The 18,516-nt window shown below is 42.6% G+C and overlaps 1 protein-coding gene across 3 annotated transcripts in view; it reads right to left on the minus strand.

Annotated features, from left to right (window-relative positions):
• Window positions 1–18,516, minus strand: part of TRIQK (triple QxxK/R motif containing) — a 151,870-nt gene that overhangs the window by 46,638 nt on the left and 86,716 nt on the right. For all 3 annotated transcript variants that reach the window (XM_040354633.1, XM_040354634.1, XM_040354635.1), the window contains exon 4: window positions 4,291–4,376. In XM_040354633.1, coding sequence (XP_040210567.1) covers window positions 4,291–4,376 — 86 coding nt within the window. The remainder of the gene's footprint in view (window positions 1–4,290; window positions 4,377–18,516) is intronic.

Genomic DNA, 18,516 nt, shown 5'->3' on the forward strand with positions numbered 1-18,516 from the left:
TAAGATTTCGTACTCACCAAAATGTAGTACTTTAAAGCATTGGATACATCCACTTGTAGCAATCACGCATCGGCTCTCCTCCTCTGGTGTATGGTGATAATGACCCGTATGCTCTAATCAGTGTAGCTTGGCAGACATGCAGGGAGGCAAAAGAAACTTTGCATGGTGTAAAATCCTTTTTATTTATACATAAAAGCCCCTGCTACCCGCTCATGCTTACACAATAAAAAGATAAAATAAGCTTGTCATGGAGGCTGCTGCCTCTGCTCACTCAGAAATATGGCTCCAATGTTTAGGCTCAAATTTCCATTCGTAAGTCCCGGGTAGAAGCAAAGCCGCCTCACAAGCTGAATCGTCGTGTAGTCACGCCCTGACGCGTTTCGTGATAGGTCCACGTCTTCAGAGGGCGTCCTCTGAAGACGTGGACCTATCACGAAACGCGTCAGGGCATGACTACACGACGATTCAGCTTGTGAGGCGGCTTTGCTTCTACCCGGGACTTACGAATGGAAATTTGAGCCTAAACATTGGAGCCATATTTCTGAGTGAGCAGAGGCAGCAGCCTCCATGACAAGCTTATTTTATCTTTTTATTGTGTAAGCATGAGCGGGTAGCAGGGGCTTTTCTGTATAAATAAAAAGGATTTTACACCATGCAAAGTTTCTTTTGCCTCCCTGCATGTCTGCCAAGCTACACTGATTAGAGCATACGGGTCATTATCACCATACACCAGAGGAGGAGAGCCGATGCGTGATTGCTACAAGTGGATGTATCCAATGCTTTAAAGTACTACATTTTGGTGAGTACGAAATCTTAAGGGGGATATCACAGAGAGACTCTATCAGCATCCAAGCAGATTAGTGCCTACACTTTGAGATCACTTCTAACAAGAGTATTGATATCTGAGGAATTGCATGGACTATTATCAATGGAACTATAAGGAGTGGGAATCCTTGTTATATATCTACTAGGGATATCCACCGTGGTGTATATATAGTCCTAAAGACAATTACTCAATTAACATTTGCAGTATATGGGTGTTAGACTCATAAGCCAATTTATAGGCTCATTCCAGCGCTGTTAGTGTCTTGTTAATATCATTTAATAATACATTGTTTATTAGTACCATTTTATTATAATAGCTGCTTTTTTACTGCGTAAAACAATCTTTCATTCATTTTTCCATTGAGCGCTAGGATCAGAATAATCCGTCGACTATTTCTGATATTTTTTCAATACCTATTGGGATTTATTTTATTTTTTTACCAAAAATATGTAGAAGAATACATATTGGCCTAAATTGATGACAAAATTAGTTTTTTACTTTTGGATATATATTATAGCAGAAAAGTAGACAAGATAGTTTTCAAAATTGTCTTTTTTGTTTGTTTATAGAGCAAAAAAAAAAAAAAAACAGAGGTGATCAAATACCACCAAAAGAAATCTCCATTTATAGGAAAAAAAATTATTTAGGTACATCGTTGCAAGCCCACGCAATTGTCAGTTAATGCAACGCAGTGCTGTTTCGCAAAAAAATTACCTGGTCATTAAGGGGGTAAATTCTTCTGGGGATGAAGCGGTTAAAGGGAGTGCTCTAATCTCAGCTTGTTACCTGAGTAACAAAAGACATCTGTCCATAGAAGCAATTATTCAGATTCCAATCTCTCCACCATGGCCAAGACCAAAGAGTTGTCCAAGAATGTCAGGGACAAGATTGTAGATATACACAAGGCTGGAATGGGCAACAAGACCATCACCAAGCAGCTTGGTGAGAGTGACAACAGTTGGTGCGATTATTCCCAAATGATTGAAAACACAAAATAACAGTCAATCTCCCTCGGTCTGCGGATCCATGCAAGATCTCACCTTGTGGAATTTTAATAATCATGAGAAGGGTGAAGAATTAGGTCAGAACTTCACGGGAGAATCTTGTCAATGATCTCAAGGCAGATGGGACCATAGTCACCAAGAAAACAATTGGTAACACTATGCCGTGAAGGACAGAAATCCTGTAGCACCTGCTCAAAGCATGTACAGGCTCGTCTGACGTTTGCTAATGAACATCTGAATGATTCAGAGCACTGGGTGAAAGTGTTGCGGTCAGATGAGATCAAAATCGAGCTATTTGGCATCAACTCAACTCGCTGTGTTTGGAAGAGAAGGAATACTACCTAAGACCCCAAGAACCCCATCCCCGCCATCAAACACGGAGGTGGAAACTTTATGCTTTGGGGGGGTTTTTCTGCATAGGGGACAGGACAACTTTACCACATCAAGGGGAAAATGGAAGGGCCATGTACCATCAAATCTTGGGTGAGAACCTCCTTCCCTCAGCTACGGCATTTAAAATGGGTCGTGAATGGATATTTGAGCATGACAATGACCGAAAACACACAGCCAAGGCAACAAAAGAGTGGCTCAGGAAGAAACAGATTAAGGTCCTGGAGTTTCCTAGCCATTCTCTAGACCAGTGTTTCTCAACTCCAGTCCTCAAGGCGCCCCAACAGGTCATGTTTTCAGGATTCCCACCAGATGTAAAGGCTGTGGTAATTACCAAGGCAGGGAAACTGATCAGATCACCTGTGCAAAATAATGGAAATCCTGAATACATGACCTGTTGGTGCGCCTTGAGGACTGGCGTTGAGAAACACTGCTCTAGACCTTAATCACATAAAAAATATGTGGAGGGAGCTGAAGGTTCGAGTTACCAAACGTCAGCCTCAAAAACCAATGACTTGGAGAGGATTTGCAAAGAGGAGTGGAACAAAATCCCTCCCGACGTGTGCAAACCTGGTGGCCAACTACCAAAAATGCCTGACCTCCGATTTCCAACAGGGGTTTTGCCATCAAGTACCAAGTCATGTTTTGTGACGGGATCAAATTATTTCACTCATTAAAATGCAAATCAATTTAGAACTTTTTTTAAATGATTTTTTTCGGGGTATTTTTGTTATTCTGTCTTTCATTGTTAAAATAAACCTACCATTAAAATTATAGATTGATCATTTCTTTGTCAGAGGGCAAATGTACAAAATCAGCAGGGGATCGAATCCTTTTCCCCTCCCTGTATGCACTGCTTTTACTTTTGAAGGTTTTATTTATTGATGGTTCAGCAGAAACTGGTCTGAGGTGGGAAGGTTTGTTTTACTAACACCAGGAGACTACTGTGTTTACCGAATTTAAAAGTGTGATGCCCTTTATTTGCTTAAAACTGTATGGTTTAATCCTACATATGCAGGATTTGTTCTATATTTCCCCACATCCAACAAGACAACCTGGTTGCAGAAGTGCTCTGCAAAGGATTTTCCAATCAAATCCAATTAGTTAGCTCTTGTACTTTAATGCCCTTTATTTAAACAGCCAATTAAAATCTGACTATCATACAGCTGGCTACATTTTAGAACCAATATGTCTGGTAAGGGGCTCATCTATGGGGGAAAAAAAAATCAACCTCTAAGGATGGTGAACACCTCAGATGCCAAAAAGATAAAGGGTGAATATCCATTGATATCAGCTACTGTATGTGGCCATCATACACCTTTTCACTGTGACTTAAATAATCTAGACCTATTTATCATGCTCTGTCAGATTTATCCAGATGTACAGTATGTAAGATCATATTGCACAACGTGTGCTCTGTGTTGGTGCACCTTATCATTTAATGTAATGATTTCTTGTCTTTTTAATTCCTCATCCAATTTATCTCTTTGCAATATCTCCTAAATGGAGGTTCTCAAGATAGAAAAAGAATACAGTGCCAACCGAAGACTGAAAGATGCAAGGTTCAAGGTTGTTCTTGTTTCAAGAATAGGCGAGTCACTGATCGTGAATAATCTTATATGAGCAGTAATGTGTCAGGACACCTGATAAACACATACACTTGATCCAGACCACTGATTCACAAAGTAGTAAAGCAAGATTCAGCCCTGGAGCCTTCACCTTTTAAAAGCATATCCGCAATGGCAGGTATCATTTTTCAATCCTGCCATGTTCCTTTTAAAATGGGTTTTGTAGAACTCCTAAACTTCTTATATCTGTAGGCTGCATTTAACTAAAATTCTGTTTTAATGGCAGACCTTTAAAACCTATAATAAGAAGCAGTTAGAGGGTTAATCGATGCCTTAAGTAAAGCAGTAGATGATAAATATTTTAAAGGCAGCCATTCTACTCCGAGTTTGAAGTGTCATAAGCAATCTCTCTCAGAAATCAATATTCACACAGCACATCCTGGGGGAAAAGGGAAGTAGACATGCAGTGAAAGTTAATGTGAGCCATCAAATACATGTCTACCTTAATCCCAATTGCTGTTTTCTTGGCTTCTGCTTTTAGTCTTGTTGCTTTTAATACAGGCTTGTTTTTCTTGTAGTCTTGTCTTCCTAAAGTAGAAAAAGAATGAATTATTGATGGAGAAATGTATACTCGTAATTATTTTAGCATTATTGATTTTTGTATTTAATAAAAAAAAAACACAAACTTAAAGTTTTGCTGCAGCAAATAGATATAAAACTCGGCAGTACAGAATTCGACAAGTATGGTAAGAAAATACAAATATTATTGTAGTATATTCACAGACATTACAGTGGTTCTATCAAAGAGCAATGCTGGGTGTCATCCAGCGACATTGTGATCCACCCCGCATTTTAATTGGTTAGTACTGCATGATGGAAAATCAACCTGCAAGATACCAGACGGGCCATTGCTACTTCCACCACAATGGGGAAGCACGATTATATGCCACATAAGTAAATTTGTTCTTTGATGTGCCAATAACAAGTCATCAGTCACCAATTTGTGGTGTTAAAATGTATGTAAATCTAAAAATACAAAAAGGTTAAAAAAATGTAACTTACTGTGTTACTAAACCCAGGACCCGGCATTCACTATATCTGGTCTCCCACAGTACACAGAACATGTACAGGCAATAGCTTTAGTAAATATAAACTGCTAAATATGTGGTGCGGGGCATGAACCGGAAATGTTCGTTGTGGACACCTGATTACAGAATTGTTTTCTTGTTGGTGTCGGGGGTGGTTCGGGTTCTCTGAGATAACAGATACCCATCCCAGATACTCCACAGAGGGTCCGAAGGGAGACCTAAAATCCTGACGTTTGCTGAGACCACTGTAACGGTGGTCATACAGTTAGGGTAAGGAGACTGCATTACCACTTCTGGGTGCCTTCCTGGTGGAGGAAGTTTGCTCTATCCTAAACTTTCCTTTTAGGCACCAACACAGACTAACCCTTTAAGGGCTGATTTTTCTTGTGTTTCAAGTCCATGCAGTGGGACTTTATTTATACATATGTTTTTCTTTATATGTTTTTGTGTCACTCAAACTGTTTTTTCACAAGGCATTTTTGTAACTGGGAGAATTATTTCAGTATTCATTTGACATCACAGTTACAATTTTAAGATCAATTTATTTAGATCTTTCTTTCACTTCTTTGTCTATTGGAGCGCTGTACTGTTTATTACTTATGTTTTAACATTTTCTATTACATGGCTTCAGAACACCAACTCACCTAACAGTTTTTTCACTCAAGTCTTTGGTGCTCTGACACCAAAGACTTCTACTTACAAGCGGAGGTCTTAAAACAGAGGTTTTTGGATAAGGGCTATTCGAGAGAGCAAATTGATGAAGAGATTCAACACATTGGAAGGGTGGACCGTACAACACTTACACTTGAAAGAACCAAAGCGTTACCAGATCCTAAATTTAGAAACGCATTTTTTACTACGTTCTCGAGTCAACATAAGCAAATTAAAAATATCATTTGCAAACATTGGGGGATCCTCAAAGAGGATCAAGTGTTGGGACCTTCCCTGCCAAGCAATGCCACAGTCATCTACAGGGGTGCCTCTTCTTTAAAAAATCAGGTTGCCCCCAATGTTATTGATCCGCCTATAAAACCAACCTTTTTTCCCTTATCCAAGGGCTTTCACCCTTGCAGGAAATGCAAGGTATGCCTTGAGAATATTCATGGGAGAAAGAAAACTATTTCTTTCCGGTCTAGTGTTACTCAGATTGACTATCCTATGAAGCAATTTTCCACCTGTGCTTCTACATATATAGTTTATCTGATCACCTGCCCTTGTGGAAAACAATATGTGGGCCGTACCATTCGCAGTTTTTCCACAAGGGTAGGTGAACATGTTGCAAAAATCAAGAAAGGCAACGATAAACACACAGTGCCTAGACACTATTTACAAGTTCACAATAAATCATTGATAGGTACTTCCTTTTTGATTATTGACAAATTTGTCCCCCACTGGAGGGGTGAACCGAGTACCAGAGGAGTCTCGAAGTTAGAAGTATATTGGATTTATACCCTCAAGAGTTACGCCCCTTTTGGACTCAACGTCGAATGGGACGTGAATGCTTTTATTAATCAGTCCTAATTTTATTATTTATTTTGTGATTCTCAGTATCATTTATCTTGTCATACCTGGTTTTTGTTTTCTCTGATTCGTCAATTTTTTGTGGTTCAGAGACAATATATTAGGTTTCTTTGAGGTTTTGAAGATGAATTTTAATTGTTAATTTTCATATGTGCATGTCTTTTTAATTATCACATTTCTAAGTGGGGCCTTTAGTTCACCTCCTTGATTGCTTGCTTTCATCTGATTCATAAGTAGTATTTATATACTGATTATGTTTGTTCTCTGTAAAGTCCAATTAGATTGGGGTGACTCAGGATGACCTCGTATAACCCCGGTGGGTTCTCTTCCATCTTTGGGCTGATATATGACGCTGTGTGTCCCGGAGCGTCTGTGCTTTGATACTGACGTCTGCCTGTGACATGCCTGGAACGCATCGTGGAACGCGGCGTACGGCGCTGACGTCATGACGCTGCGGAAGGGCTGCTGATTAATGCCCATTGGTTGGCTGACTATCACACCTCCTGCCTGTCAAGGAGGAGGAGGGGGGAGTGACTGAGTCATCCTGTATGTCCTAACGTTTAATACGTCTGGACGCTGGCGCTTTTGACGCTAAGCCCCGCCCCACTACTTCCGGCTTTTGGAACGCAGACGACGTTTCCGGTTCCTTACGATGGAACGCACGCCGATTTTGACATGGACGAACAGATGTCAGCAATCAGGGACCTGGATGTAAGGTATTTAATGCAATGGGGGGAGCAGAGGAGGACCAGATACCCCAGTAGAAGTCCGTGTAGTGACGAAACCGGTCGGGTGATTACTCCACTGCATTCCCATTGCACTCTCAACTTTGTTGGATGTACTCCCCATACCTTTATCCAAGGTGGGAGTTTGCTGCTATAATTCACTTAATTTTTACTTGTGCTATTTTTTTCTTTTGATTACTAGCTAAGTGATCTATTTTTTTTGTGTGGCTTTTTGAAGTTTTTTCATATTTTTACTGCATTCTTAGCCACATGTGTGTATTTGCAATGCTTTTTTATTAAATGTTTTTACACTATGAGGAGCACCTCTATATTTTTCCTTTTTTTACCACTTTGGGTGTTTTGAGCTACTATCGATCAATCAACTTTGGTTATCTACCTTGAAAGAACAAGCGCTTCATTAACCATTTCTGGATTGGACACGCGGAGTGAGGACCACTGGACCCAGACAATCGGTCTATACAAGCCTTGACGACCCTCCCACCGTATGGTGGTTGAGAGGGTCCACCATTTCTGGTAAGGGTACCCACCCATTTATCTATTTACGTGTCCAGTGCTGAAGATTTCTTGGTATTGAAGATTTTTTGCTCCACCCAACACTGAAAGTTTATATGCACAAGTTTAGACTTCATCCTTCTTGGCAGACTCTGTGATATTTGTAGGATTGAGTTCACGCCTTTTATACTAAGGCACATTTGATCAACAGTGGAACGTTGGCCTTGGAGGACTGTCTTTCTTCATTCATTTATTTTTGCATATTATATTTCTTTACATAAGTATGGTGATCACACCACAGTTATTCCACATATGTATTTTTACCTGGCGATTCTTTATAGCACAGATTTGTATGTAAAGTTTTGATATAGGAGCATTTTTTCACATCACAGCTCCCATTATTCACTTCACTATTTCACTATAGTGTATGAAGAGGCATTAGACTTTGATATTTAGTCTTTTACCTTTAGGGTACACGCTATATTCACCCTTTTAGGGGTTTATATACATTTTGGGCGCTACATTTTCTTTTTTATATTTTTCACCTTATTTCCATATGGTATGTTGGCAGCCTGATTCACGTTAAATATTTGGTTAGCGCATCGTTATATATACACTACTCAACAAAAAGGCCTACTAAACCATGGCTGGATATTGAGAATTATTCAGTGCAACATGTATTTAGCCATAAAGCCATCTGTAATATGCTAGTTAAACCTATTTGAATATCTTGATTTCCTCAATGGAGCAATAAAGTAGATGTAAACACCAACTGAATAAAATGTTAAAAGCACCATGTATCAAACAATTCAATTTTTTTTATTATTATTTACTTTTTAATAAAATAAAACATTTCTACCAGACTTAAATTGTATGCATGCTCTTCCCATTAAGAGCCCTTCTAGTCTACCTGACTTTAAATATTACTACGCTTCTCATATCACCAGAATTGTGAATTGGAATTGTCATGAGTACCAATGCATGGACACCATTCTCTATTATCGCAGCATCTGTTAATAGGGGCTACATTGCAGGCATTCCACCAAATAACTTTGAAATACGCTCTTCCACTATGGGTCTGCTTATACCTCTTGCAGAAAATGCAGATTTCCTTCTAGGGATGGCTTCTGGGATGATTCCACCCAGGACAATTGGAACCCCTTTTAATTAGCAACACATTGCATAAATTCTGGATGGATGAAAACATACAAGGATCTATAGAGTGTCTTCACTGACCCCTTTATAGTTAGACTTACCTACAACTGTATAGCTACAATAATAACCCAAAATATAAAAACCTTTTTATACCCCCCTTACTGACTTAGAGAAGGTCAGTTTTAAAGGTGCTGAAGTGAATAAAAAAACACTTCAAAGTCAATGGTTGCAACAACTGAAAGACACAAGATGGGATAAGAACACTGAGAATCCAAACTACACATTGAAATTTCTGAACACTACTGGCAGAGAGCTAGCCCATAAATGTTCGATTAGCACAGGCATGCAAGAAACCGCATACAAGATTCTCACGATTTGGTATGCTACTCCTGATAAAAAATATATAAAAATCTAAAAGTGGTACCCACAGACCTTTGATACCTGCTGGAGGTGTGGACAATTTCCAGACACGATGATTCACATTTGGTGGGGTTGTCCATTAATCGCCCAATACTGGCGACAGATTCAAGAACTGACATTCCCCATTACAGAGACAAATTTTCGCTTGACCCCTGCATGCTTTCTCCTCATCACCTGATCCTTCCAAAAATACAATCACTCCCTAACCAAATACTTGCTTAAAGCTGCCAAATCATTAATCCCTTATTGTAAATCAAAATCTGTTCCAAACATCAAAGAAAGGATTCAGAAACTAAGTGAAATATATAAAATGGAGGAAACTTTAGCAATTGTTAATACCACAACTTGTTTTCATATATTGACTGTGTGGTTTCTGTTCCAATACTCGAAGGAATATACCTTCTCTATGATGAAGGGGTGAAGCTTAAAAGCAAATAAGACCTCAGTGTCATATTTTCACTCTGATAGCCACACAAACCGATTGTAAAGGGAAAAAAACATTTTAATAAAAAATAACACATATCTATACAGAGATGCTGCTGCCGAGTCATTCAGCCTGCCCGAGTCACTTAATCTTGACCCAGAAAAACACAGGCTTGGCTGCCAGCCAAGCCTGAATTTACCTACATTTACAAAAATCCTAACATTAGCACTTTAGCCATGCTAGGGGTGCTACACATCATTGCTCTGAATCGGCTTCCTGCTAGTAACAATGGACTATACCTGAACAATGCATGGTCATATCCAGGGGCGCACAAGGCAGGGTGACAACCCAGGGGAGCACTTAGAAGACAACGGTCGACCCTTAAAAGGCGGTGCCTGAACAAGAACCTTAATGGCAGCAACACAAAGTATTATTTTAATACAGCTGAATTAAAAATGAACAACTTTTGAAGATCTAACATGGTAAAACTTATTAGAGATTTAAGTGATAGGATTTAGATCCACTTTAAAACGACTTTTTAAGTTCTGCTCATTGCTTCTCCTGTTTGTGTGATCTAATTTCTGTCTGGTCTGTGCCTTTCCTATATAAAACATATACAGTATATTGAAGCGTTATATTTGATAGAATACTTGACTAATGTTTACACCAGAATTGAGCATCTACAAGTATCCTGTGAATACGTTATCAAACTCCAAAAATGTTATTCACTTGTCATTCCAATGCTTCTCATCCATTTTGTATAAAAAGTTAATGAAATAAAACTGAAGGGAAGATGGAGATTTCAGCAAATACGTGGACTGGGAATTCGTTTTTTTTTCCTTTCCTTTTCTGTAATAGGTGCAAACACTAATCAAGATAAGTTGAAGGCTCATTTATAGGGTATTATTAACTGCTATTGGAGCGGTTAAACACACCAGAGACCATTCAACATCAAGAACTTGTATTCTCCCTGAAAGCACCAAAGACGGGTCTTCAAAAGCATCTTGCTTCAATTAACATTTTTTCCAGACATAAAAAGTCTGAATCTAGTAAACTAATTGGAAAGATAGCATATTGCGCCAACATGCCGAATTACAGGTACCCTTGGCATAAATAGGAAAAGCAAATCAAACTTCTCTTCATAAAAATGCAGCCTTTGCTGCTAATTGTGTATTACAATCTAAAAAAATCTTTACTGAAGCATAAGTTGCCCTCAGACGAGTAAAGAAAGTTACTTAAATAAGCAGTTTACCACCAGATTAGGTTAAAATCTGATGTCAATGGTGGCAGATAACTACCTACCGATTGCTCTTGGGGAATCACAACAACATTCTCTCCCCTTCTACACCAACATAAACTTGCTAGGTCAGCATAAAATGTTAAACAGGTACGTTGGGCTTTCCATTTTATATGTAGGGACGTTTTTTTTTAAACTCCACTTTAACTTTTGTGTTTGCTGTTTTTTGAAAGTCTCCTAGACTTCAGCCATTAGTATGCTAATGAAATATTAAAAATTAACATTGATTATATTAATTTGTCCAATTACATTTGAGCCCCTGAAAATACTTGATATTTATGTTCAACCCCTTAAAGCTGAAAGTCTGCACTTCAAATTAATTTGGATGGTTTCATTTTAATTTCATTCTGGTGAAGCCAAAAGTATGAAAATTGTGCCTGTGTCCAAATATATATGGACCTGACTATGTAATATATTCGTTATACTCCATACCAGTCAGTGTTTTCCAAAGTGTGTAGGGTTTGGGCTCGGTTAGGACACCTTGAGGATCTGATTTTCATATACCAATTTGAACTTGCAGCGCCCAAGCATTCAGATATGTGCTTATTACAACAGGTTTCTTTTGTATCAGATGTACTTTGACATGTTTATTTCACTTTTCAACCAACTTGTGTACAGGTAGCCATAGATAAGATTATGCAGATTAGCCAATCTGGGTAACAATCTCAAATCCTCAACTCTGTAAGCACTTCCCGACAGGGCAGAGAGCTCTCAGGATAAAAAGTAGTGGCTAACGTCCTTTTATTTTCCTGAAGTGAGCCTTTTTACAACCCACTCTACTATAATCAAAAATGCTTGGGGCTGGTTTATGGTTAACATAGTGCTGGAAATCATCTTTGAGCCCATGTTCACATTGGAGCGATCTGGAATGCTATTCAACATGTCAAATTGCATATCAAATTGGCGACTATTGCCGGCAATGGCACCGTCCGAATCAGTGCGGTGCCACACCGAATCCCAAAAGTAGTTCCTGCACTAAATGTTCATTTTAAAGAAAAGAAATGCACTTTTTTTGTAGGTAAAGAAAAAAAAAGAAAAAAGAAGATGCATTTACTTTTTTTGTAGGAGGCTGGAAAGCATTGCACCAGGGATCAGCAGATCACAGGTGCCATTCAGGACACCAACAGACTGTCAGTGTTAGCTGTCTGCCCAAACATCATATGAGCAAGCAGTTTTACAAAGACAGGAAGACTTCTTAAACTACTTAAGATCTGAACAGCACCCTGGTAGTTGATTGAGAACAACAAGCAGTCAGCTGCAAAGACTGTCGGTACTTGTAGTAAATTGATTCTCAGGAATCTAAGAAGCAAGAATGCGACCATGTGGGCGGAAGCCTTGCAGGGCCATTTCCTTTTCAAATAGTGACAGCAGGTACAGGGAGAAGATCCCTAGCCTTCTGTCACAGGGCGTGCAGGGACTGGGGCGTGGCTGCAGGAACATGTTATATGTTTCACTCTAAAAACATATGGAACATGTTGCGGAAGATGAGCTTATCCTTAAAATTACAAGATTAGGTGTTCTCATCCATTAGAGGTCTTTGTCCAGCATAGGTCAGTAAGATCGTCTCTGTAAACTTCCTTTTTAAAAAAAAAAAAAAAAATTATGCCAACTGTACTATGTAGAGAACTATAGCTCAATCCTGCCTTACAATATTGCATTTACTTAAAAACGATAGAAAATGGTGTAGATTCACTTTGTAAAAAAATTGGATTTTTTGTAATCACCGTAAAATCCTTTTCTCTGAGTCCATGGACGGACACAGCTCCTTAAATCTTGACAAGTGGGTTATGTTCCCTGTTTACAGGAGAGGACTAGGCAGAAACACGTTAGATAATTAAATACATGTTACATTAACAAGGTTGAACAGCCCCGCCCAGGGGGCGGTCTCTCCAGACATAACCCTTCTCACTGCAGCATGCAGCCTCAGTTCGTAACAAGCAGTACAAACCTCAAAAGGAGGGGTGGGTGTTGTGTCCGTCCATGGACTCAGAAAAAGATTTTACGGTTTCTCTTATCGTCCATGGACGGACACAGTTCCTTAAATCTTGACAAGTGGGACGTCCCCCAGCAGTGTCAAAAACAAGGGGTGGGAAATATATCAGTAAAACCAATTTTAACTTCACGCCAAAACAAGCAGAGCTCAACGGAGGAGGTGCAACTTTAAACAGCTGCCTGCAAAAACTAGCGGCCGAAAGAAGCATCAGAAGATGCACTCACAGCAACCATGTAAATTCTGGAAAAAGCGTGAACGGACGAGCAAGTCGCTGCCTCGCACACCTGTGAGACCGACGCATGATGTCGGAAAAAAAAAACAGGAAGCACCAATTGCCCTGGTCGAAAGTGCCGTGACCGGAAAGGGGGGCCCGCCCCTTAAGAGCATAGGCCTGTATGACAGCCTGCCTGATCAACCGAGAAATGTGGATGACCGTGGATGAGACCGCCAGGCCCTTTTGTGGACCAGACACCGACACAAAAGAGTCAGATCTCCGAAACTGAGCCGTAGCAGGCTGGTACACCCGCAAAGCGCGTACCACACATAAAGTATGAAAGGCAACCTCCGTAGGATGCGCCGGCCGAGGACAGAAGGATGGAAGAACAATGTCCTTATTCCGGCGAAAGGCCAAAACCACCTTCGGAAGAAGGGAAGGTCGCGGGCGCACCACCACCTAATCCTTATGGAGGGTCAAGCATGGCAGACTTGCAAGACAAGACCGCCAACTCAGAAACCCCTCTAACAGAGGTAAAGGCCACTAAAGGGGCCACCTTCTGAGATAGTGTCAAGAGAAAATCTCTCTGATGTTTCCAAAAGGAAGGTTTCTGAAGAACCGAGAGCACCAGAGTCAAAACTCATGGGGGAAGAGATGGGCCAAGAGGGGAAAGTATACGACAAACCCTCTGCACAAAAAAAAGGGACCCACCAGGGAACGGGCAGCAAAAAGGCCACTGAAAGAACACAGCCAAGTCTGAAATCTGCCCCCAAACGGTGCTTTAAGCAATATTTAGATCCACTTCAAGCTGTAAAAACAGCAGGACCCTGGACACCGAGTACGTCCGTGGATGTCACTCCATCCCTTCACACCAAGAGATGTAGGCCTGCCAGGTACGACGGTAGATCCTCTGGAAGAAGACTACCGTGCCCTCAGCATTGTTGAGATGACAGAGTTGGACAGACCCCGGTCACTTAAAGTCTGGCTTCCAATAGCCATGTTGAGCAAGTCAGTAACTGTACAACAGAAGGGAGTATGGGACCTCGAGACAGAGGGACCTCCCACCCTGGCAACCGCCAGGGTACCTCCGCTACTAGGTGCCCGATAATCGGCGTACCAAGGACAACGAGGTCAATCTGGAGCGATTAGAATCATCGGGATCTCCTCAGCCTCCACTCTGTGGAGCAGCCGAGGAAGCAACTACAATGGAGGAAGGGCAAAAAGTCATCGATACAGACCCCACAGGGCCACCAGCGCGACCAACGCGTCTATACCAGATCACTAGACCTGGCCACCAACTTCGACACCCTTGCGGTGGAGACGAGCGGCCAGGAGATCCATGCCCTGTGAGGCTCACCTCCTGCGAGCCGAAACACCCCAAGCACAAAGACCAGTCGCCCTGGTCCAGCATCTGGCGACTCCTGATGGTAGACCGAAGCCACGTCCATGGCGTTGTCTGGCTGAAACCAGATCGGACGACCTTGCAACCTCCTTGACCACGAGGAGAAGCATAGCCTGATCGCCTAAAATAGTAGGACAATGAACGGTAGACAGCCCCTGGTATTCCCAGGCAGTCTCCCACCCAAGCACTAGCCAGGCCTGACCCTGGGTAGCTTCCCGAGACCAGACGAGAGTGGTGCCCAGGTGCCTCCACAACTTGTGAGGCTGGCATCCTTAGTAAACACAGATCACTGGAAGGAAGAAACAACTTCCCGGACCGAAGAGTCGGGGGATCTCCGTCACTAACTCAGAGAGACTGACTAGGTGGTGCACCGGAATCTGATGATTTCAGAGACAAGAGATTTTTACTACCTGGACAGTATTTCCCCTGGAAAACCCGAGTGTGGAACTGGGCATACAGTACCGTCTCAAAGGAGGCTACCCACAGGCCCCGGACCAGCAGGTGCCCGGAGAGAAGACCGATTGCGTGATGCCAATACCTTCACCTCAAACTGAAGAGTCTGCAATTTCTTCAGGGGAAGAAGGACCTTTGCCACCAAGGAGTCCGGATCAACCCTAGATACTCCAACGCTGAGTCAGAACCTAGAATGCCCAGGATTTGAACCCTGGGTCGCACACATGGAGGGCTTGCTGCCACTGAGCTACACCTTCTGGCCTAAACGTTTAACACCCACCCGAATCCTCGCTGTCCCAAGGTTAGGAGAAGTGCGAGCTCCTAGCTGAAAACCCATGGTGCCGACGCCAGATCAAAAGGGAGGGTCACAGGCTGACAGAGGCCCTCTCTCATCACAAAGCACAGAAAAAAACACTGACGTGCGCAAAACGCGACATGCATGTATGCGTTCCTGATGTCCGAGGACGCCAGGACGTCCCCCGGATGGAGCGCAGCTACCACCGAACGAATGGATTCCATGCGGAACTACCCGATGTTCACAAAGGTATTCAGGGCCTGAGGCCCATAGAAAACCCCAAACCTCTCGTCCTGCAGGAAAGGTAAAATTACCCCGCAGCTTAGCAAGTCCCACACTGCCCAAGGCAGACCAACTGGCCGGAAGAGGAAGATACAAGGAAAGAACTTTGTTCTGTGCATAGGAGGAAACCCCATCTAGTACTCCGAAGAGACCACCTCGCAGACCCACTGGTCGGAGAGCAGGGAGGTTTCACCGAATTGTGAACCTGCAAGCCGCTCCCCCACCTAGAGACAGGGATGGAAGGCTACATATATTGGCAGGATTTTGGTGCCGGCGTGATCGGCTTACGCACCCAGGGATGGATTAGTCCCCCAGCTGGGCCTTTGACGGCCTGGGTTGCCCATAAATAATACACACACATAGTGTGTATGTATATTATGTAGGTGTATGCACACATGCCTTTGGAGGAAACCGGAGTACCCGGAGGAAACCCACGCAGACACAGGGAGCGACAATGCAAGCTCCAGGCAGATTGGCGTCAGAGTCCGGATTCAAACCAATGACTCTTGCTGCCAATTCTGAAACAGAAGCCCTGGATAACAAGGGCGCAGCATTCAATGAAGCTTCACAGACCTATATGAGGCCCTGGACCAACTGGTCCGCTAGCCTAATAACTTCAGGAGAGAGTCTGTGCTCCTCCACTGCCTGGTGCAAAATGCTCACTCCGTGAGTAACTGAAACCCAGAGTAGTGGCCACAATAGGCCACAAGTCAGACCCCAGCATGGTAAACATGGAACGGGTCAGTACTTCAAATCTTCTATCAGTCAGATCCATACAAGCGGGGGTTCCTGCAATAGGGAGAGTGGTCAACTATACATGACACACGGAGGGTCCACCACCGAAGAAGAAGCCCACCTTTTGAAAAGGCACTCCTCAAAAGGGGCACTGAACCGCTCAGCGGTGAGGGACTACAAAAGCAACTACCCAGGTACCTGGTCCATGGCTCCATAACAGAGCATTCCCCAGGGGATAACGGGGGAAGGGGGCACTCTTTTACCACCTGTCCGCAGTCCACCCCCACCCTGGCACAAACATGTCCAGGACTAACAATAAAACCTCTGTGGGAATCCCAGGTGCTAACACCTGCTGCCACCACCAGCATGTTGGGAAAGGACCCAGATACTGACTCCAAATATTAATAATATTTACATAGCGTGTATGTATAATATGCACACCTGTCCTTACAAACAAACAGAAGCTCCTAGAGCCCTATTCAGGGCATCTCCCCACTTGCTGCGCTGACCAGGTGTACCCATGGGACTCACCTCAGGAGGAGACTGCCCAGCGTCGCCGTCGGCTCTCAGCACACGGCGTGAGAGGAAAAGAACCGTGAGGTAACTGTGCGGCATTTGCAGGGACCTGTGTGCGCCATAGGATACAGCACTAGGGGTCAGGACTACTCCAAGATGGCGGCCGAGCATTCAGAAAGCGGCCACAGGAAAATGGCCGACCGCAATGTAAATTGTGCCATAGTGCGGCTACGACAAAATGGCCGCCAATGGGAGTTTTCTAAGTAATTGAAAAATTTCCCAAAAAATGGCGCCGGCCAAATAGCGGCAAAACGCTGCGTTTAAACAGGAAGAGCCTCCAAGGGCTTTTTAACAGTGAAAAACCCCTTACAGGAAAGCCCCATACAAAAAAGAAAAAAACACAGGCCAGATAACACAGTCCCCTCAGGAAGGCCCCATCCTCCTGACAGCAGAAATGTTAGCAATGCAGCAAAGGGAAAAAGGAGCAGGAAAGGGAGGAGAAGAGGACCCCCGAACCCCAGGAATGCCCAGCCGTACCAAACCACCGAAGCGGGAGGGACTGTACTTACCCATCCAAGCAAGGACTCGCTGACGCATTCCTGACAGAACTACAACCGCAATGGAGGTCCACTGTGAGTAAGACAACACCACAGCCCAGTCATATGTGGACCTCAGAGCAAAGCTCACCGGCCACCCCAGGAGTCATGGAGTGGCAGACCCAGCCTCTTTGCAAAGGTGTGCTCACGCTCGCTGGCCAGACTGAGAAGACTACAAGGATCTATAATATCCAGCCTGTCTCTCAGCCGACAGTTGAAAGAAGATTCTTCAAGAAAAAGTAAAATAAAATAAAATTTCTCCTCAGGGCGCTGGGCCCAAAGGGAGCCATACGTCGTCCTCCTTGCTAGGCAGAACGAAACTGAGGCTGCATGCTGCAGTGAGGAGGGTTATGTCTGGAGGGACCGCCCCCTGGGCGGGGCTGTTCAACTCTGTTAATGTAACCTGTATTTAATTATCTAACGTGTTTCTGCCTAGTCCTCTCCTGTAAAAAGGGAACATAACCCACTTGTCAAGATTTAAGGAGCTGTGTCCGTCCATGGACGATAAGAGAAATTATACTTGAATATCTTTTTCATTTATATTAAATTGAGAGTTGGCCCTGCCATTGGGTGGCCTTGATTCTTATCATAGAATTTATTCTAGCATATTATTATTATTAATAATAATAATAATAATAATAATAATAATAAAAAATAATAATGTGGCTTCCTGGCCTGCTAAAAAAAAAAAAAAATATTTAGCAAGCTCATCAGAATGAACTTGACTACAAGCCTGCAAATATGCAGGCAATGTGCCCTCTGGTTCAAAATTCAGCACAGTTGCAGAGTTTTCTGGATAGCATCATCTTCTCACTTGCTGGTAGGTGTCCTTTATTACAGAAATTCAGCCAACATACCTGAAAACTTTACTACAAAATCAGCCTAACTGTAGCTCGATTTTCCCAATTCTCCCAACATGCTGTTCTAGAGACCAGTAAGCCATTTTATTCATTGAGGGATTAAACCTTTCCAGCAGTGGCGTCTCCAGCTTTCATATTTAGGGGGGGCACATGGGGGGACAGGGACAAAAGTAGGGGGGCCAACTATAAAATGCAATTATATATATATATATATATATATATATATATATATATATATA

This window comes from Rana temporaria, chromosome 5 (genome assembly GCF_905171775.1).
Source record: "Rana temporaria chromosome 5, aRanTem1.1, whole genome shotgun sequence".
Lineage (NCBI taxonomy): Eukaryota > Metazoa > Chordata > Amphibia > Anura > Ranidae > Rana > Rana temporaria.